The 22279-nt window shown below is 38.9% G+C and overlaps 1 protein-coding gene across 2 annotated transcripts in view; it reads left to right on the forward strand.

The window, feature by feature from the left end:
- The window catches only part of LOC136242200 (ankyrin repeat, SAM and basic leucine zipper domain-containing protein 1-like), a 46768-nt gene extending 25516 nt beyond the window's left edge, over positions 1 to 21252 (forward strand). The window contains exons 7-13 of one of the 2 annotated variants that reach the window (XM_066033625.1): positions 8688 to 8770; positions 8821 to 8893; positions 9093 to 9210; positions 9264 to 9314; positions 10981 to 11051; positions 11101 to 11158; positions 14579 to 14656. In XM_066033625.1, coding sequence (XP_065889697.1) covers positions 8688 to 8770; positions 8821 to 8893; positions 9093 to 9210; positions 9264 to 9314; positions 10981 to 11051; positions 11101 to 11117 — 413 coding nt within the window. In that variant the 3' untranslated portion in view covers positions 11118 to 11158; positions 14579 to 14656. Of the gene's footprint in view, positions 1 to 8687; positions 8771 to 8820; positions 8894 to 9092; positions 9211 to 9263; positions 9315 to 10980; positions 11052 to 11100; positions 11159 to 14578; positions 14657 to 20844; positions 20901 to 20947 lie in introns of those variants that run through there. The other variant, XR_010694501.1, reaches the window with a different exon arrangement.
- The last annotated feature ends 1027 nt before the right edge of the window (positions 21253 to 22279 follow it).

Here is a 22279-nt window from a genome sequence, read left to right on the forward strand (position 1 = left end):
TTATAACAACTGATGCCACGAAGCGACAAGCTTTATTACAACGCGACAAGCTTTATTACAACGTGACAAGCTGTATTACAACTGGCCACAAAGCGACAAGCTTTATAACAACTGGCCACGAAGCATAACAGCTGGTCACGGAGCGACAAGCTTTAAAACAGCCGGCCACGAAGCGACAAGCTTTATAACAGCTGGCCACAAAGCGACAAACTTTATAACAGCTGGCCACGAAGCTACAGGCTTTATAACTGGCCACAGAGTGACAAATGTTACAAACAGGTGCAATAGCATAGCTGAAGTGTGTTGATGGTATAATGGCGACAGTGCTGACAAGCAGACGAACGCAAATGTGCTTGCTGTAAACTCGCAACACCAGTAGTTTGATGGCTAGCTAGTTGTGAATGTGAACATTGTTGGGGTAACTGTGATATGCATCGAGCAGCTGGCTCTTTCGGTTGATGGCTAGATTGGTCAAGTGCTGGTATGGCTGATGAAGGTAAAAACCCAACTCTCACTAACCACACAACCACTAATTAAATCAGTGACATAGAAAACTCTTTGAAGTGTTGCTGAATTTACCATAACAGTCTCACATGACAAGAGGTCTCTAAATGAAACTTAGAGCCCTCACCTCAGGTCTCTATGTGGTATTAATAACCTCATTAACTGTGTCAACATCAAAGAGAATTATTCATGCTGCTTTCTAGGTACATTTTACTACTGCTATACACTTCAGACAAGTGGCTGGTACTACATAGAAACCTAAAACCTCAGTTTACTGTTGGACATGGCCTAAAACCTGTCAGTTTATTATGGGCATGGCTTGTAGTCACTGCTAAACCATCAACACATAACTTAATTAAAATGCCAAATAACTTATGTCTAGCCTCCCCCACATCATTATACTACATAGAACAGTGGAGATTAACATCAGCTTTGATTTCATCAAAACCAATTAATCAGCTAGTAGCCAATATCGGCCCAATACTGATTATTGAACCGATTATTGAACCGGTGCAACACTACACACCACTCTGCTCAACAATATGTTCACGTCACTATTCTTCTCTTGTCTTCAGTTATGTGATACGTATATTATATTATTAGCAGGTGATAAAAAATAGTGAAACAAGATTAATATGAACAATGACAACTAGTCTATGTTGGAAAATCCCTACATTGTCATGAACATGCCAATGTAGTGATTTTCTCACTTAGACTAGGCCACTTATTGTTAATTTTATGTTTTCAGATAAGGAAAGTTAGCTTAAACCAACGTGGACAGGCGGCTTGTTATTCATTACAATCTTACATGTACCTGACTTTTATTAGAGTTAGCTGAATACTCTATTAGAGTATTTTGATCTGTTACTGATTGCTATTCTGCTATCTTAAGAAGAGAAAGGGTTAAAGCACCCTCCCCTGACATGGAGGTGGGTCTTCAACTAGTGTTTCACCGATATCCAAATTAGCCGATTATTCCGATAACCGATATTAAGCAACAGAATTAGCCGATACTGATAACCGATCCGATATACACTAATAACACTAACACTCATCCTCATCATTATTAAATGGCTCATATTAGTGACATAACCATTGATATACAGCTCATTCTAGGCTAAAATGTAAAGTTAGATGTATACCACAAGTAAAAGTTACTCATGGTAAACAGGTTTTAAGTACATTTTACTACTGCTATACAGTTGAGACAAGTGGCTGGTACTACATAGAAACCTAAAAACCTCAGTTTATTGTTGGGCATGGCCTAAACCCTGACAGTTTATTATGGGCATGGCTTGTAGTCACCGCTAAACCATTAACACATAACTTGATTAAAATGCCAAATAACTTATGTCTAGCCTCCCCCACATCATTATACTACAGAGCGCAGTGGAGATTAACATCGGCCTTGATTTAATCAAAACCGATTAATCAGCTAGTAGCCAATATCTGCCGATACCGATTATTGAACCGATTATCCGTGCAACACTATCTTCAACCCATCTATCCTGCATGCCATGCCCTATCCCTAGCAATGTAAGCAAGTTAGCTTACTGCTTCCATAGATTATGAATCAATAAACATAGAGTTGATGAAATATTGGTGAAAACTTGCGTGATGTCTTAAAATGACCAATTTAGGCAGTGATGCGAAGCAACACAAGCAAGGGGATCTGAAACATAAAATTAACACAATTAGTGTTCTAGTTTTGCTACTTTTGGAACTCTACTTTGTTTATTAATTATTAACTTGTCTGTTGTAGTGTAGCTATGATATACACATGGGGCAGTGACTGCTTTATTAGAGTATCTTGATCGTGTCGATGAGCTAGGGGGTATCTTGATTAGCTAAGGGTATCCTGATCGTGTTGATGAGCTAAGAGTATCTTGATCGTGTTGATGAGTCATATGCAACAGATTAAAAGGGCATGGCTCTTTCTACTGATTGCAGCTAGGTAAATAAGGGCGGTGGTCACTCTACTCTGATCATTTAAGGGTGTAGTCCTATGCAATCATTTTATGAGTGCAGCTACACGTATCTACTCCTCAAATAGTTTGTGGCATTAATTGTGCTCCTGTCCTTGCATGAAGAAGATGACCATGTATTTGAAGAAAAAGGAATGGATAAGTACAGCACTCGTCAGAACCAGATTTGTCAAATTTATACATATAGGAAGGAGGGTTTCCGGAAACATTCCCCCCTCCACCTTTCAAATTTATATCACTATTGACTAATATTTTTGTAATCATGTTTCTTCGTATAATTGTCAAGGTTGTAGACCTCTGAAGTATCAAACAGTACAGTAGTACTGTTTAAGTAGGGTTTGCATCAAAAGTGATGTGTGCTGCCAAAAATATCACCTTTAAAAACCAGCTTAGAAACTTCTTACGCAACGAAAATCACCTTTACGGAAAAATATTAGTCCATCTAACATCAAATGTAGCATTAAAAACAAGAAAATGCTTACTGGCGGCCGGATATAGAATTTTTTTAAATCGTCAAAACTCGAAATTTCGTCTCACTCACTCACTGACCACAGTCACAAGCCTAGAGCCCAAACGAAGCAGCACACAGTCACCATTTTACGCCACAACAACAAACTCACTGTTGGGATGTGCCTTTTGGGGTTCTGACGAGTGTACGCCCTGTGCGCCTTGTCTTTTCTTTTATCTTCAATCAGGCTACTTGTCTTCTTCTTCATTCAACGAAATCATATTGAGGCGTTAATTTTCCATATCAACACTTCCTTTGTTAAGCAGCATAATAGACACCACAAAATTATTTAAGGCGCTTAGACTACGCTACTGTACGGAGGTACCAGTACTCCACGATAGGCCACAAGATCACACCCATTATTTATTCTATGTATTATCAATCTGTCGATCGAGAACACGATGACCACGCCCCTTTTACGCTAGCTGTATTTGTGACCACACACCTTCAAGTTAGTAGGCTGATTTGAGATACTCTAGTCTAATAATCAATCGAAACCACGATGACCACACCCTTTTTGGGAAAGCACACATGACTCAAGATACTCTAATACAGCAGTCACCCTAATAGAACAGTCACATGTTTATAGCTAGCTGTATGCTTTAACAAAAAAACTAGTATATTAAAAATTATAAATTAAAAAATGAAGTAGGGATCCAAGCGATAAAAAGTAGTGAAACAAGAGATGAGCAATGGTAGTTATTACAGCATAGCTCAGTGGGAAATCCCTACTTTGGCATTGAGCACAAAATAATTGTTATACCATGCCAAAGGAGGGATTTCCCACTGAGCTATGCTGTAATAGCTACCTACTTCATTTTTAGATTTATAATTTTTAATATACTAGTAGCATGTCATTGTAATATTTTGTGATTACCATATAATGGGAATGATTCGTGGAAGAAAACATTCACGAATGATCTATCATTCACAAGAAAACGTTCGCGATTTATTGCTTAAAGTAATTTAGTAATTGGGTGTACGCCTACAATAGATTAATCATGGATAGGAATGCTCAACTATATGTGACATGTTGCGTACTATGCAGGGCTCAACCCAGAATATAAACCTAGAGGGGGCGAAGTAAGTCGCTTCGGATTCTAGGGGGGTCTGAGGGCATGCTCCCCCAGGAAAATTTTGAAAATTTAGGTGTAAATATACTCAATTTTGGTGAAATTTTACTGTGATGCCATTGAATATTGACTATTGGATTATACAACTTTGGGATCAATTAAACCTTTCCATTTCTCAAGGCTTTAGGTATAAACCTAGGGGGGGCAATAGCTAACCCAGAGGGGGCCTGTGCCCCCCCCCGCCCCCCCCCCCCCTAGATTAACCCCTGCTATGCATGCTAGTAGCCATGCATGATCGCTGCCTCACTGGAGAAGTAGGCATGATAATGAGCATGGACTATGGGTACACCTATCCTTGGGGGCGGCACTAAAACCGAGGCTAAGACATGGCATTCCAGCACAGTGAATCGCTGGGCTGCAATTATATTTGCACCATTTCTCTTGCATGAGTAGCACTGATTTTTTCACTGTCACTGAAGTTTGCATCTCTGTTCACATGGTCTTGCGCCTCACTGGCTATACCATCACACATATATATATATAGCAGTTTAGTGAGTAGCAAGGCAAATAGTTACCCGCTTATGCACTTGTTATATGAATGCTGCATCAACTGATCCATGAAAAAAAGTTTTTTAATTGTAGGAAAATTTTTGCAAGAAAATATTCGCGAATGCATCTAAAATCACGAAATTCGTGAATGTTTTCTTCTGCTAATTATTCCCGTTATACGGTATATAACATATCACCCAACTGTGATCATTAGATATGACAGTACTTATTGCACCAAACAGTACTATTTTTATTAGTGTAATGATTTGTTATAGCTGATATTTGATTGGACACGTCCAAGCACAGTCAAAGGGTAATAACACTTCTTGGTTGGCAAAGCTGAGGGCACAGCAGTATATAAACTTATTAAACAATTTGTATTCATAAATGCATATATAGAAGTCTAATAATGTTCTATTGATGATGCAATAGTAAAATAAAAATAAAAATGCGGACATAGTTTTAGGAGGTTTCATGAAACCAGTATACTTCATCAAGACTCTACTAGAGCATTTGGAACAACGTGTACACAGCGAATACAATTTTCTAGTTTTAAGTATCTTTTTCTCTTATATTTAGCGTAAATTGAGGTTTACTGGAGTGAGAATGACCAGCCCTAATTTTAAGTAGTGTATCTTGAATTTAGAATAAATTTTCTTAAATTTAGAAGTAATTTTTCTTAGAATGCAATTAACTATACAATATTTGTCATCATTATAATTAATGTAATTGCTTTAGACCATCAAACACTTATGTATAACCACCTAACCTGTTGTAGTTCTTCACTATAATAGTGTTAGCAAAATGTATTTAAAACCTGATCAACATGCAAGTGTAACAATACATTGTGGGATCAGTTTCACTCAACTTTTACTAAATAAGAGTATTTATTTTTATAAATAGATGCTAGCTAGTTAACTTAAAATGCCTGGTAATGGTCATCATGTCAATTGTTTGCTGCTTTGATTTTATATTAATGGTTTTGCAGCATGAGAGATTGGATCCTTCCAGTAAATCATTTGAAACACTCTAATACAGCATACATTCCACTAAAATACTTGAATAAAGCAGACAACATTCTTGTTAATACAACTGTATTCCCAGGAACCTGCATTGAAAGCCTGTGAATTGATGAGCAAATAGCTGCAAACAGTACAGCCAACTTGAACCAAGTTGTGTCAGCTAGTTACTAGGATCCAGCAATGCTGCAAATAAACATTTCATTGACCTTTTATCATGCATGCTCCAATGGTTATTCCTGTTTGCGATTTCTGTTCTCCTAAAATGCTACTTACTCTTCCACTACATAAACATAACAACTTTTCTTGTATTAACCAAATGCTTTGAATTCAAAGCTTTTACTGGTTTTTGATGTAACATGGCCAGGTGAATAGAAAATACTACGAAGGCATGAATAATGCACAGCAATAATAGACGATGATTTGTGTGTTCATGACTCCAAGGATTTGCAAAACAATTGAAACACTATATAGAGCAATCACACTGTATTAACAATGTTTTGTTAATGACTATCATCCCCTTCCCCCTTCAGGACCCTGCAGTGAAAGCCTGTGAATTGATGATATATATATATATATTTTGAGTAGGTTTATAGATTAGTCTCAGTTGTCAACTATATAGCTACTTCCATTATATTATGCATAAAGAGCTAAAGAAAGAGGGATATCGTAGTTATCAACCCGAGGTTGAGGTGTTGATAAATACCATATAATTTGCTTTTTTTGTTGTTATAAAATAATTTTCGTATACAAAATTTGTACGAAAATTTCTTGCATGAAAATTTTTATACAAAATCGAAGGGATTAGATGTCCACTAGTATATCTGCAGGTATAGGCAACCTCCCTTGTTTTACAACTTCTTAGCTGTTTCCCTGCTTTTTTGTTCTTTGATCCCGCTTCTATACAAAGACCCCATTGTAATTACTGTAGATCTCAAAGATAGCTAAGGCATACTGACCTTATAAGACCACTTCACGGTCACCTTTTATATAGACCACCTTCTTTACAAAGACCACCTCTTCACATTGTAACAATAGCAAACTATTTTATGACTTTATCAAAACAGCCATAGGTCAGCTAAAACAGACTAGGTTCTTAATTCTTATGAGACCTCATTAATATTTTTCATTGATACAGTAGATTTACTAGCTAAATTTTCTGCACGGAGTATTTTTGTATGACACATTCTGGTACAAACTAAGTGATGATGGTAGATGACTTGAGTGAAGTGTGGACCAAAATGTGGGAGATGACATTGATCCTTTTCTGTGAGACATGAAATACATGTTTGAAGCTTATCAAATATTACCACGTATAAAGAGGTGGTCTTTATAAAAAGTGACAATGAAGCGGTCTAATTAATTTGATCATTAAGTATACCTTAGCTATCTTTAGAACCTAATTACAATGTGGTCTTTGTACAGAGGTGGTCTTACGAGGTGACCACTAAGTGAGGTTTTTTTTGATATATAACGATTTGACCATTTCCTGTTTCCATTTCCACTGTTTCCAATTGCCCTTTTTTTTAATACTTTACTTCCAAATATTCTGTATAAACTACAACATCATCATATATGGCTGTCTACATGGAGCACAGATTAAATATATACATTTAGGCCACATAAACTTAATCATTAGTTTCTCATCCCCACCTGCATCGTCGTTTTTCTTACCTCATCAAGGATTTTTTGCACCACTGGTGGCTAAGGGAGGCCAATTAGCATTTTTATAGTTGGTACTTTGCTAGAGCAGTTTAAGAAAATTACATTTTGAGTCATTTTAACTAGCTAATTTAGCTATCTACTGTCTAGTTAGTAAAAATTAATGTTAAAAAAATCCGTCCTCCCGCACTGAGTACAGGAGGATGAGAAACTAATAATTAAGTTTATGTGGCCTTCTGGTGGTGGTTTTGAAACCTATAGTATGTATGCTGCGTTGAATCAATAACTCAATGATGGAATAACACAAATTCTTGAAATTTGGGCCATTTGGCTCATTTGGCTCATTTGTAGTACTGACCAACTAAAAATGTTTTCATTAAAATTAGTGCATAAACAAATGTTCTAAATTCGAATGTTCATTCATTTGGGAGCATTCGAATACAAATTCATAACATTCGGATCCTGTACGCAGACACCCAATGTATATAATTAGGTCACATGCAATTGTACAGGACTCGACACGCGCCAGGTGTCAAGTTGTTAACACATATACTTCGCTATTGTTTACACTTAGTTAACAGCCTGTTGTCTACAGTCAGGTGTATGTGAAGCCAAAAATGCTACACGCGACGGCTAGCATGCCAGGTGTGAGGTTGATTACAGTGATAAACTACTTTGCTGCTGTTTATACTCACTTTACTGTCTATATATCAAAGAGTATTTCAACAAGTAAGTGCATAGAATCCTCACGACAATAGATCTTACTCTTTAGATTCAATAAATTAAAAAATTTGATTGTGGGTTTTAAATATTAAAATAATCCGCAGTTTTTCATTCAAGCATTCGAATACTCAATTCTAGCATTCGTTTACTGTATACTAATAAGTGCTCCTCACTCTCTGCTGCTTACAAAAAGCACAAAAATATCAAAGCCATGCTTATGGCCAACGTATCAGGGAGGTGGAACATGCTTCATTCACTCCGCTCATTTTGTCAGCCACTAGGGGGGTTGGATCATGAAGCCACTATCTTTTTCAAACGTCTGGCTTCTCTGTTATCTACTAAGGGGGGGATAGCTATTCTGTTACTCTGGGCTGGCTTTGTTGTTGTTTATCCTTTTCTCTGTTGTGCTCGGCAATTGCCTGTATTCATGGTGCCCAGTTGTCATCCGGTCACTTTGATAGAGTTCCTCCTCCAATGGACCTGGTAAGGGAGGAGTCCCGTTTATTGGGCTAATTAAATGATTTTAGGCTTTTAAAATTATGGTGGAATCACAAATGATGACTAATTGTTTATTATTCTCTAATTGTGTGATGTGATTTGGGCAAAAAAAAAAACTTTATAATCTATGAAATATCAGCACTTATTCATTAAATCTCACATCAAGATTTCATCAGTAAGTGTCTCACTCAAGAGGCTAGTGAACATCCTACTGCTAAACAACTCTTGAGGAGTCCAATACTACAAGAGGTGATGGCCGATCTTTTAAATGTTTTGTTGTAGTCATGGTAACTCTTTAGGTATACTCACTCATGTTGTATGCTGCCCAAGTGTGGAGAAACCATAACAACAAGACCTTAGAGTCTCTACCAGGTGTGTGATGTGTGTGTGTGTGTGTGTGTAGTAAGTTGTTCGTATTATGTGTGCAGTGGCATGTGTGTATATATGTGTAGTGTTGTTTAGTGTGTGCATGCATGTGCACGCGTGTGTGTATGAGTGTAGAGTAGTGTGGTGTGATATAGTTTCCACATTTGTTGGGAGGTTATGCCATCTAATTGTTATCCTCTAACAGGTTCATCAGATGACACTGTTAATCGTCATAGTTACCCATTCAGTAATGAGCTAGGTGACCCTCAGAAAGTGGTAGCAGAATCATATGACCTCAAGGGTGAACAGTTGAATGCTATAAGGTAAAGTCATCGCACTATCAATGCTGTTGTGACTGCTGATATGTGTCATTCAGGGCTGGGGAAGTACAACAAGTGGATCTTGAGAAGTATATTGAGGAACACCAGTAAGTGGTGTTGTCCTGATGCTATGTGGAAATGTATATATTGAACCAAACAAATCTCGATCAAATGTGATGCCCCGAGCACCTGAATTGTTAGTACGTGCATGGTCCCAATTTATTTACATTACTAAAATTTCAAGTTTTCCTATAAGAAAAGTTTGCTTGTATATAGTCAAGTTGTTCATAGCACTGAGGTCCCTCAGTAGGAAAGTATTCAAGTAGTGGTCAACATCCTTTAGCTTACTGTCCATCGGTTGTAGTGTACATCTCTGATGTACTGATGAATGCTATCTAGTAAAACTCTAGCAGTATTTCCTGTTCTATCATGCATAATAATATATGCCACATTCACGGTTGTTAATGTCAATGAGTATCACCAATGAACCTACTTTAGTGCAACTGTTCTATCATCAATCAACTACTTTATACCTGTAATACTTCATCAAAGATAACTACATACGCAAAGTGTTAGTATTCTTCTGATTACTCCAGCATCATTCCTGATTCAGACACCACCCCTATTATTATTCCAGACACATGCCTTCCACTGGCCACTGGATTTGACTGTTCAATAAGTAGCTTTGTTATCAGTTGATGCTTAAATCTGCATGTAATTTTAAAGGGACAGTGCGTCAGTATTGAAGCTGCTCAATTCCGCATTATTTCACTTTCAGTGCATAACCGGAATTATACACACTTACAGCAAGTATACCAGAAATGGTAAGATCCATGTTTGTATCACTAGTATACTATAGTCTAGTATACTATAGTCTAGTCTAATATGTTTTTCCAGCTGCACAAACTGTAGTAGACAATAAACAGTGCCTGTGTAGCACTTTGATGGTAGCAGTCTGACCATTCACCTGGTTGTGATGCATGAACATAGGTTGTTGTGTAGTGTTAATTTCATACTGCTGTACCTCACTATGCTTTCACAGCAGTAGGTTTACAAGATTAAAGCACGCTTTACAAACTTCATTCTACGTCATGTAATTAAGTAATGTTGCATCATAAACCTAAATGGCTTCACCACATATTAGTCTAAAGCCATATACCAACAGAAAGGTTATTCATTGGGCTACTTGAGGAAGTCCAAATAACCACTGTAACAACAGAGGCTTATACTTGTTATGAAGTGATGAAAAACGGCGACTCAATTTTCCATTTTTTCTCAATACTTTCGATGGCAGCTATATTAATAATTAATTAAATCATGTGAGTAATATATGGCGTGACTCGCTATTTAATGAGGAATCACCTCGTGTTTATTTCACACGAATCCGATAAAGTAGGAAGAAGATATTAACCATTTTCTATTAGTATGTATGGGGTTTGTGTGCTTATTTTGCGTAACGATAGTTTCAGGGTGAGTTTTGGCCCCATGCTTTCATGCTAGGGTAAACCCCTAGGTACCATTTTAATCCTTGTTAATTGCAAATAAAATGGTGCTGATAGGAAGAACAGTTCATAAGTTACAGCACTTTTTTACAGCCATGCATACGTGCAGATTTATTGGCATATGCAGGTTTAAGGGTTAAAGATAAAGCAGTTAAACTTGTCCTCATATGTTTTTAATACAGGTAATAAACTACTTAATCTCACCACCAGTGTTACATCTTGTGTATTATTACAGCATAGATACCTGGGGTTTATAAATCTATGATTACAGAGTGGATATTCTCTACCAAGATATAATCAGTACTTTGGACAAAAAAAACATGATAATGACTCTAGTCAGCAGTAAGTGTGGTTGATGATGTCATATTACATCACAACCTGTCACCCACAGACCAGTACAACAACTAGATGACACACAACAACCACAATTTGATCCAGAGACACGATGGGTGCTTCATTGGGGCGAGCCCCAGTATAGTCGAGAAATGGTACGTACGTCACGTTCACGAAAATTTACCGAACGAAAACGGACTGCCCCACACTGTTAGTGAATGGTACCATAGATAGTAGTGTATATACTATCTATGGTATATACTATCTATGATGGTACGTACGTCGCGTTCACTGAACAAAAACGGATTGCCCCACACTGTTAGTGAATGGTACGTACGTCGCGTTCACGAAAATTTACCGAACGAAAACGGATTGCCCCACACTGTTAGTGAACGGTTTTTTTTTTGTTTTTAAAAAAAAAAATTTTTTTAACTCGGGCTTGATGGACTGCCCTTGCCTACCACCCCCAGCACAAAGGTAAGTGCTGGACAACTGTAAAAAACAAAAGAAAAAGCAGAGTAACACAGCCAGCATGTTACTCTGACAAGTGGGACTCCACTTGCACTAAATCCATTGGTGGTGGAGCCCTAGTGTAAGTACCAATGGATGAACGCGCACCTTGAATGCACTGAATAGCCGAGCGGAGCAGAGAAAAGCCAAGACAACACCGAAGCCAACCCAGGACTACAGAGTATTCATCACCCCACTTAGCCGATAGGAGGGAAGCCAGACGCTTATAGAAAACTGGGCTGCAGTTCTGGTTCAGTACACACCTGGGAGCACACCTCTGTCAAAAGGGTAGCAGTGAGGTCCCTTATCTCATTGTGGCGAAGGGAAGGTAGTCCCCCCTTCGGACAAGATCCACAGAGAATGAAGCCCCACAAGCACAAAGAGTTGGAGTACGGAGGGGAGGCCAACCGTAACGCAAAACCAGGGCATCCTGAAAGGCGGACTTATGTAGAGCAAAACCATGCTCATTCAAGGGGAGAGTTGTAAGCCAATTTGAAGCCCCCTTCACAGATGCTAGCTCCACTGCACGCTGCAGTGTGGGTTCCTACTGCTGACGCAATTCAGAAGTCTTAGAGTAAGTGTCTAACTTTGCTTTGCGCACAGAAAATTTTCTAGACTGTTGGAAAGAAATAGCCTCAATAAAGCTCTTAGAATGGTCACGAATGCACAAACAAAGGGGCTCAGCAATATGACGGGAAGCAGCCAACTCGTTAGTGAATGGTACGTACGTTGCGTTCACGAAAATATACTGAAAGAAAACGGGTTGCTCCACGCTGCTTCACGAAAATTTCATGGGCGGTGTACTTTTACTACTCATGGCTTAGCACGTGGTTTGGTGGCTGAACGAGAAGAAAGGTTGGCTAGAAGGAGAGAGCGCGACAGACTACGAAGAGCACAAGAAACGCCTGAAGAAAGAGAGACCAGGTACTGAGCTAACTAGCTGTACTTGTAGTACTATAAATAGAGCCTTATCACACTGGCAGGCGGGCTAGACGGAATGCATATGACAGAAATAGGCGTGCAAGCTTAACCACCGAAGACAGACATGTTGTGAATCAAACTCGTAGAGAAAGACAACAAGCTACATTTCTACTTAGAAGAAGGCAGGGAGAGAACGAGATAGTCTCGCGTGGCCAAACCCTTTCCGCACAGCCGCTTATCGATTGGAAATTATAAGCGCCGCGCTACAAGGGTCTGGAATAGTTCATGAACATGAAATTTTTCGACACGTTATTGGTGACAATTGATTGATTGAGTAACACCTAAGATACAAAGGTACAAAATGCAACGTGTGTTCCCTTGAATCTTTAGTCTGTTTTGTTCGGCAAATCCGCTTAAAACCTTTCGCCTACTTTCCTTGTAACTCGAGATGAACTGAGCTTGTTTGTCTTTATTCAGCCGTACTTGTTGAAAATTCAGTAATAGGTAGAAGGAAAAATCTACACGGGTCGATACTCGTCATCCCCAGAGGCCTTCTTGAGCTCATTCTTCAGTAATCAGATCACTTTGGCAATTAAGGGATCGCGTGAGCCAATTTACACTATCCATGTCCTCACAGGAGTTTGTATGTTCTCTTCAATACTGGCTTGGTGTCCCTCTCTTTTCTGCCACTTCTCCAGTTCGCTGCCCATGTGGTAGTGTTGTTGATCAATTTGGTGATCATCTGCTGGGCTGTGGACATGGACCCATGCGTATACGTAGGCACGATGCTTTATGCGATGGGATATATCATGCTTTACTTCAGGACAACACTGGTTGCCATAAAGAGCAATGGTGTGCTGGTTCCCGATTGGATCGCCCGGGTGATGTTTTTCACCCTGATTTTGTGCATGGGAAACCTGCGTACTTCGATGTTACTGTGCGTTGTCCATTACAAGAATCTCTGTTGGGTCGGTCTGCAGTTTCAGCAGGTGTGGCTGCTGCTAAGGGAGAAGAAGACAAGGATGCTCACCATGATGAGCTTGTACAGGCTGCTGGAGGTGTCTTTGTCCCCCTGGTGGTTGAGTCCTTGGGTTTGTGGTCTGCTGCTAGTTGTCCTGTCTTGCAGGATATTGCTTTGAGGACAACCACCAGGAGTGGCATTTCTCGTGGCCTAGCATACCACCATCTGCTAGAGCAACTCTCTGTTTGTCTGTGGCGCCACAATGCCCGGACATTTTTAAATCTATTTAGCCTGTTGCCTGGCAGTCCTTTGTGGGAGTTGAACTCTGTTTCATGCTCCCACTCCCTGCAGTTTGGTCAGTAGTCTGCTGGGCTTTCTTCTTAAGGCCCCTGTCCAGGGGTTTTGCTGTGTGTATGCTGGCGGTCCATGCGGTGTTTTTGTAGGTCTGTGTAGGCTCTGTAGGTTTAGCTGCTTTTTCTTTTTTCTGCTTTTTGTCATTTATAAATTAAATTAGGTTTAACTTCTAGCTAGAGATCGGGGAGGATGGGAGTGCCATTAGGGCCAGAATAAAAAAAAGAAATTCTTTAAAAATAAAAAAGTAAAATTTTACTCTCCCCAACCACTGGGGATTGTAGATTTTTTTAAATACGTGAACTATCCCAGATCCTTGTAGTGCGGCGCTTATAATTTCCAATCGATAAGCGACTGCGCGGAAAGGGTCTGGCCACGCGAGACTAAGAATGAGACAGGAAAGGACGGCAGCAGAAATGCCACATGAAGCACAAGCAAGTAGACACCTGATAGACGCCATGCACACTCGCAGAAGAGAGCATGCAGTTGGCCAATGAAACTGCAGAAGACAGGGAAATAAGTCCTAGCTGACTATGCTTCCACACAGTTATGTAGCTATATACTGGCAGGCCACTGAGCCTCCCAACTTGAACTTTTTCACCTTCCTCCAGCTACCTCTAGAGTAGCCTGAGCATTTCTGTATGTATAGCTACAAACACACACACAGATTAAATGCTATTCATGGAAATACAGTTAATGCCGCATCACTTTACACAACTCAGGCTCGCCCCATCATGCTTTTAGCATCTGTCTAGTTATAATTATTGATTAAGTTGTGTATGATGGTTGTTAGGTTACTGGTGGTGAATGTGAGATAAAACCAGAGGGAAATAGAAGGCAGGTGAGTAGGTTGTTCAGAGAAGGTAGTTTGCTCCAACTACCGCTGCAGTAGCACTGATACTTTGTATGCCCCTAAACCTATGTATACTGTTTTATTAGTAGTTATATAACAAGCACGATTGCTCCGCTTGATATAAGTGCATGAGCCTGAGGGTTGTTAGGCCCGAAGGCGAGTACATTTTGACGAAAACAATTTATTAGCCAGCCAAAATGGTACAATGATCAGCTTATATAATCAGCATGTGTATGTGTCAGCATGTGCTGATCTAAGTTAAGTGTATGTGTCAACTAATTTACAAAATTAAGTTAAGCGCTAGAATGCTCCTAAACAACAGTGACATCAAGTGTCTTCTATCTTCTACACTCCTTCTCAATTGATATCAGATGGTTGTTTCAGTTCTTTTACACCAGCCAAGTCTCTTAATCTCTCAAACCGTTCAGCAAGTAATGCTTTCGTTAGCATGTCAGCAATCATATCTTCTGTCCTGCAGTATTGTATATCTATAGTTCCTTTCCTTGCTTTATCTCTGACAAAGTGATATTTAATGTCCACATGTTTACTCTGTCCATGAAGTTGAGGATTTTTGGTCATGCAGATTGCTGATTGGTTGTTTTCATAAACAGTAACTGGTTTAAGTGGTTCTTTCTATAACTTCAACCGACGATTAACCCATATTGCTTCCTGGGTGGCTAGTGTATTCAGCCTCAGCTGTGGAGAGAGCAACACATGACTGTTTTTTGCTTCTCCAACTCACAGGTGCTCCTGCAACTTTAAACAAATACCCAGATGTTGATTTCCGATCGTCAGTATCACCTCCCCAGTCAGAATCACCTCCCCAGTACAGTCTGCTGGCTCTGTTCTTGAGTATTGTACCCCAAAATTAATAGTACCAGCAAGGTATCTAAAAATATGTTTTACGGCTTTCCAATGTTGTTCAGTTGGATTAGCAGTAAACTTAGCTACCGTACTCACTGCAAAAGCAATGTTTGGCCTAGTTCTGGTGGATAGGTAAAGTAACTTTCCGACTGCTGACTGGTACAATTCTTGGTTGAATTGAGTTTGATGTCTCATCTCCTTTGGTCAGCTTGATGCTTGCTTCAAGTAGGGTTCTTCAAGTCTTTGCATTTTCCAAGTTGAACTGTTAAATAGCACTTTGAGTATAAGTAGGTTGTCCCAACCAGACAGTACCAGTTTTCAAATCTTGAACAACTTTCACTGCTAAAAAGTAGTGCAATTCTCCTAAATCCTTCACTTCAAAATGATCAGCAATGGCTCTCTTTACCTCTTGAATTTTTTTCATCAGTTATACCTGTAATCATAATGTCATTGATGTACTTTGCAACAATGACCGCCCCATCACTAGAAACATAGAGAATGGATCCCCATTAGTTTGCACAAACTTCATGTTCTTCATGTGACTATCAAGAGCTGTATTCCAACAACGGGGTGACTGCTTCAATCCATAAATACTCCTTCTTAAACAGCAAACAAAACTTTCCTTTCCTTTTTCCACAAACCCCTTTGGTTGACTCATATAAACTTGTTCATTCAGTTCTCCATTTAAAAAAGCAGTCTTGACATCCATTTGATGAATCTTCATACCTTTACTGACAGCAATAACTATCTGAACTGATTCAAAATGTACCACCAGAGAAAAAGTTTCATCATAGTCAATTCCTGCCCTCTGCGAGCATCCCTGAGCAACTAATCGAGCCTTGTACTGATCTATTTGTCCGTATTCTCCAATCATACACTTAAATACCCACTTGCTGTTGATAACTCATTGATCTATTGTATTAGGTACTAAGTCCCACACTTTGTTTGATCAAAGTGATTGGTATTCAGCTGTCATTGCTTCCTTCCACTGTTCCTTCTCAGGACTGCTCAGTGCTTCTTCCACGGTGTTTGGCTCTGTAATGTCACTTGCCATGTTTATTTGTACTCCATAGTAATCCGGCTTTCCAGTTTACCTCTGGGATTGTCTGATGACTGGTTCAATCTCTTCAGTCAAGTCATCTTTAATATTAACATCAAGCTGTTCAGCTTCTGTATCTGTAAGAGAAGAACACTCATCATTTGAACCATCCAGTATTATTTGTGAATCCTCTTTATGTAGTGTACCAAGAGACTCCTTCTCAAATTCATCTGTAGTCTCATTAAATGTTACATCTCGGCTGTATATCACCTTCTCAGCACCCTGATCATACAGTCGGTATCCCTTTTTGTTGCTGGGATAACCTAGAAAATACATTTGCGTGTCTTTGAATCCAGTTTCTGTCTCTCATCCTTAGGAATATGTGAATAAACAGTGCACCCAAAAACTCTCATGTGTCCTACTTTTGGTTTCTCACCATAGAGAGCCTTTTCTTGTATAGGTGGCAGTTACAAGAGCGTCTGCCCAAAATGAATTTGGTAATCAAGAATCTGCTAACATGGAATGTATCATTTCCACTAGTGTCCTGTTCAATCTCTCAGCAACTCCATTTTGTTCGGGACACTTTGGAATCGTAAATTCATGTTTTATCCCTTCACTCTTAAGGTACTCTTCAAACTCATTTGAGGTAAATTCACCACCATTATCAGTTCGAAATGTTTTCACTTTTCTTCCCAAAGATTTTTCCACTTCATTTTTTTACTCACAAAATTGCCTGAACACATCACCTTTCCTTCTAATCACATACACCCAAACATACCTGGTTTTATTGTCTGTGAATGTAACAAAATATTCAGCTACACTCAATGACCTGGTACTGAGTTAACCACAGACATCACTATGGACCAACTCAAGAAGTGGTGTTTTCACTGGACAATGGAAACTTGCTTCTTGACTGTTTTCCTTTAACACACAGTTCACAGAATGACAGTTCTTTGGAAGAACAGAAATCAAATTCATCTACCAAGTTGCATCTAGCCAGTTTCTGTAGGCCTTTGACTCCAAGATGTCCATATCAACGATGCCACAGATCTTCTTTAGCCACACTGCCTTTCTGCTCTGTTGTAGACAACCCACATTCTTTCTTGTTGGTACCATGTGCATGATAGAGGCTTCCCACTTTGGTTGCAGCAATGACAAATCTCTGCTTGGTATCCCTTATTATGCATGCCTGATCATTAAATGTAAAACTGATCCATCTTTCCATAGTCTTCGACACACTCAGTAAGGTATAGGAAAACTCAGGAACATACAAGACGTCATGTAATTTGCATCACCTCTCCAATTGCCCAGACTTCAGAGTTAAAATCACTGCTCCATGACTAACAGCATTTAGTGCATGGCCATCACCAAGAATAATATCAACTGGCTTTTCAAGGTTTTCAAATACCACAAATAATCCACAGTTATTGCACACATGGCAGAATGCTCCTGAATCTACTATCCACTCTGATCTTTGTAACTCATTAGCTGCTTCAGCAGAGAACACATGCTGAAATGCTAGGCCTATTTCATCTTCACTGTCAGTCTCAACGTGTCGTCTCCTTAACTTTGCACTGTTAATGCTGTTGTCTGTCTTATTTACATATCGATCACCTTTCATTGTACCTTTACTAATTAGCTTCTCCCTCTCATGACAATTCCTTTGAATGTGCCCAATTTTATTACAGAAGTGACATCTTGGTCCTCTCTTCCTGTACTTCGCCATCAATGCTTCCTCTGCTGATGTGGCCAGGTCTTTATTTTTCAATTTATTTTCTTCGTGAAATAAATGTTCTGTGACGGTCTCCATGTTTGGTACTTGCGTGTTGACTTTTAAAGCAGTTACCAACATCTCATACGACTCTGGGAGAGTCGCTAGTAAGTATATAACTCTATTTTCGTCAGTGATATTGTCACCAATCACGGCCAGCTCATTAAAAATTTCTATCATCACTTTAATATGTTCCTTAATGCTCTGTCCTTCTTTTAACTGCATAGAGTGTAGGTGACGACGAAGAGCTAATTTTTTCGCCCATGTCTTCCTTTGAAATTGGGTGGACAGCTTTTGCCAGATGGTAACCGGCTCTGTAGGATCACTGACTATGTACAGAAGCAATGGATCGACTGACAAAACAATAGTTGCTAAGGCACGATCCCTTCGAGTGATAAACCTAGGATACCCATCGGCACCTTGTTCTGGAGCAATCTCAGTCCCATTGACAATTCCCCAGAGTCCTTCCTTCAATAAGGCCATCTCATTTGTCTTGCACTGACTTTTCCATGTAGGGTAATTTTCTCCTGTCAATGGAACTATCGCTGATTTAGCCTCTGCCACATGCCATCATGTATTCAAATCTAGACTAAGCATAACCTGATGAAAACAATTTATTAGCCAGCCAAAATGGTACAATGATCAGCTTATATAATCAGCATGTGTATGTGAACATGTGTATGTGTCAGCATGTGCTGATCTAAGTTAAGTGTATGTGTCAGCTAATTTACAAAATTAAATTAAGTTAAGCTAGAATCAGAGCTAGAATACTCCTAAACAACAGTCTGACATCAAGTATCTTCTATCTTCTACACATTTATACAGGAAAAGCACAGGTGCATGTCACCTAATGAGTGGGGAGAGTCTCACAGGACAGATGCACCTCTTATAAAAACCAGGTTTCTAACATTGATTGTGGGTGACCGAGCCAAATGTTGTGGTGAAATTCCCTCTACAGTACCTCAGCCACCTGAAATGTTGCAAAGCTTGTAGGCTATGAGCTGTAGCACTAACCTGCATTTGCTGTTTCACTCTCATCATGTAGTGCTCAGCATGCATGATCACTTGATCACCCGTGATTCTCTCGATCGAAAAAAAGCAGTTAAAGTAAACAAAGCCTTACTACTAAACACTGACTCTGGAGAGGATTATGACTAGTCTTCGTTGATCTGGCATTATGTCAGATCAAAGTCAAAGTTGATCTGACATTGTATGGCAATGCTTGGCAGCATGAGTAAGCATGCCAAGCTGGTGGAGCATGCCTCCTGATATAATTTTGGATTTTCAAAGCTTGGATGTGAGTATTTTGACACCTAAACTCCTTCAGCAGCCATGTACTGCATCATTGTTAAGCCACATACGTAATAAATCTGTAATAATAACAATATGATGATTTGATATGAAATTATCCAATATGATGTTTTGTCTATATCAAGTATAGTTATATATTGTAGTACATTTAGAAGCCGCTGAAACAGTGTGTGAACATGTGGTAAAATGGTGCAGATTGCACTTCATTGAAAGGTACAGGAATGATTCCCCAAGCTAGACAATTCTTCTTTTCGCTTTTTAAAGACCTTTTAGTTGCACCTTTTTAGAAGCTCTTTGACTGCTCTATTAGAGTCACTGACTGTTCTATTAGATTATATCAATCTTTTTTGACAGAAAGTGGTCAGCTATCCTTGACCGTAGGTAATTGGGCAGTCTTCAAGCTAATTGGTCAGTAAATGTCCGATGGCCAACCATTATAATCCACTCTGCTACTAGTCTAATTTTTACTATCTACACTGGCTAAACTTGAATCTAGTGGCAAGACAAAAATTGGCTGCCAGCCTGCCACAATGGTAAGAATTATTTGTAATAGTTTTATAGGCTTTTTTGACCGCCATTGGCTGCTTGGTAAATGTCGTATTGGTGACATTTGGTGACATTGCCCCCACAATTGCCTTTACATGTTTGGTTATAAAAGAATTCAAGTGAATTGTGAAGTGTTTTAGGTAAGGTGTCATAACGGTCTTGGTTGTCGGCACTTGTGCAATGCTGCACAAAACCACAACCAGTGTTAATATCTGTATATTGCACTGCAGTCAGTGCATTATAAGTTATAGTGCACTTGCTGTGGTCTGCAGCAGTGCCACATACACTGGCGGCGCCTTTGAACTTTCCACGCAGAGTGGTACATACTGTAAAGTATTACACATCACTACAAGCAAGATAATTGCAGAAGATCATACTGTAGCAAATTAAAATTTTATTGCAAATTTTAGTTCAGTGTACATCATACAAAAATAGTTTTACACAAAAAAATTGCACAAAAATGAAGCAAATCACAGTATTGCTTCAGAACACTGGATTTCATGTTGTTGGAGTGTAACTACAAACCATGCTGGCTATATATGACACAATGTTGTTACTACAGATTATGATCAAGTTGCACTTTGACAAGCTAGAACAAAATGTCACCAGTCCTCTTGAAAACAGTGAACATACTTTAATCACTGGTAAAGTGTATGAGATGGTGTCTTCTTATAGATGATGCAGTTGCTGTGTTAACAGAAAGTCTGGTCAGCTGTGGATTACTCAACCAGGTGTGTGACTTGTATTATGGTCCAGTTGATATACTCTTATTGCATAGGGTGATCATGAGAAAGTGGAAAACTGGATAGAGCAAAAACTGAGGAAAGATAACAGGGGCGGATCCAGAGTTTGGAAAGAGGGGGGCACCTTGCTGAAAAACAGTTGAAGACCAAAAAAAAAAAAAAAAAAAAGGTCACAACAATAATAGCTAGTGATCCTTTACCAAATATATCATGTCTGTTATGTAAAATAAAATCCTATTTATAGCTTCATAGGTAAGCTACACTGCCTCATGAACATTGTGACTGCTTTATTAGAGTAACTGACTGCTCTATTAGAGTATCTCGATCTTGTATGCAATTTCTTGAAGGGGGGGGGGGGGGCATTTGCCCCAAATGCCCCATCCTGGATCCGCCATTGGATAATTACAAAGAAATTTTCACATAATATAATATAATCATTTACATCTTATCTTCACCATATAATTTATAGTATTTAGAATTACAACATTATCATAATGAACAGTAACTCAGTTAACAATACAGTCATGTTAAGATAAAAGGTGTACTACTCGACTTATCTTGTTTCAAGTGTGTAGTCAACTTCTTCATTTAAATTGACAACATTTGGCACAGCTCAACATTGCACCTTCATTGAATGTAGTGACAACTTTTCATGGAAAAGTAGTGGCAACTTTTCATGGAAAAGGTACCTCATGGTGTATACCTCTTATTAAAGAGCTCAATCTTTTTGTTGTGATTTTCATAAATTTAGTAGCCAAGTGGTGGATCAATTAGTTAATATGTAGGTCTATATAGTTGCTGTCCATCAATGACATTTACAATGGAGGGTTGACCAATAACAAAACTTGAAATGGATTTAATCTATACCACATGAGTTCTCCATATATTTTTCACTACATTAATTTTGATGGACTCCTGCTTAATTGGCCAACAAATTAAAGTGAAAGCTCTTTAGGTGCTGTGCCTGATATAGATCAATGCTCTCTAATAGAGCAAATAGTACAGGTGTATTGTACTCTAGACAGACATTCTTCAACAGCTCTGTTAGAATGCAGTGAAATACTCTAATAGAGCACTCATTTATAGTTTAAAATAAATGGTGAAATACTCTAATAGAACAGTCATTTAGTTTAAAAAATAAATGTGTTATGATATGGCAATTATAATGAAGACACTGGCATAATCAACAGGTGACAATTCTATAAATGCATGGGGTAGAACTTTGAGCATGAATATTAGTTGCATGAGGAAAAACACAATTTGCCTCAGTTATCACATTTACAGGACTCACAATCATAAAATTGCATTCCAAGGTGTACAAACTTTTATTTTTATTCACATGAACAACATGATCATTCTATAGCTAG

This window comes from Dysidea avara, chromosome 13, assembly GCF_963678975.1.
Source record: "Dysidea avara chromosome 13, odDysAvar1.4, whole genome shotgun sequence".
Classification (NCBI taxonomy): domain Eukaryota; kingdom Metazoa; phylum Porifera; class Demospongiae; order Dictyoceratida; family Dysideidae; genus Dysidea; species Dysidea avara.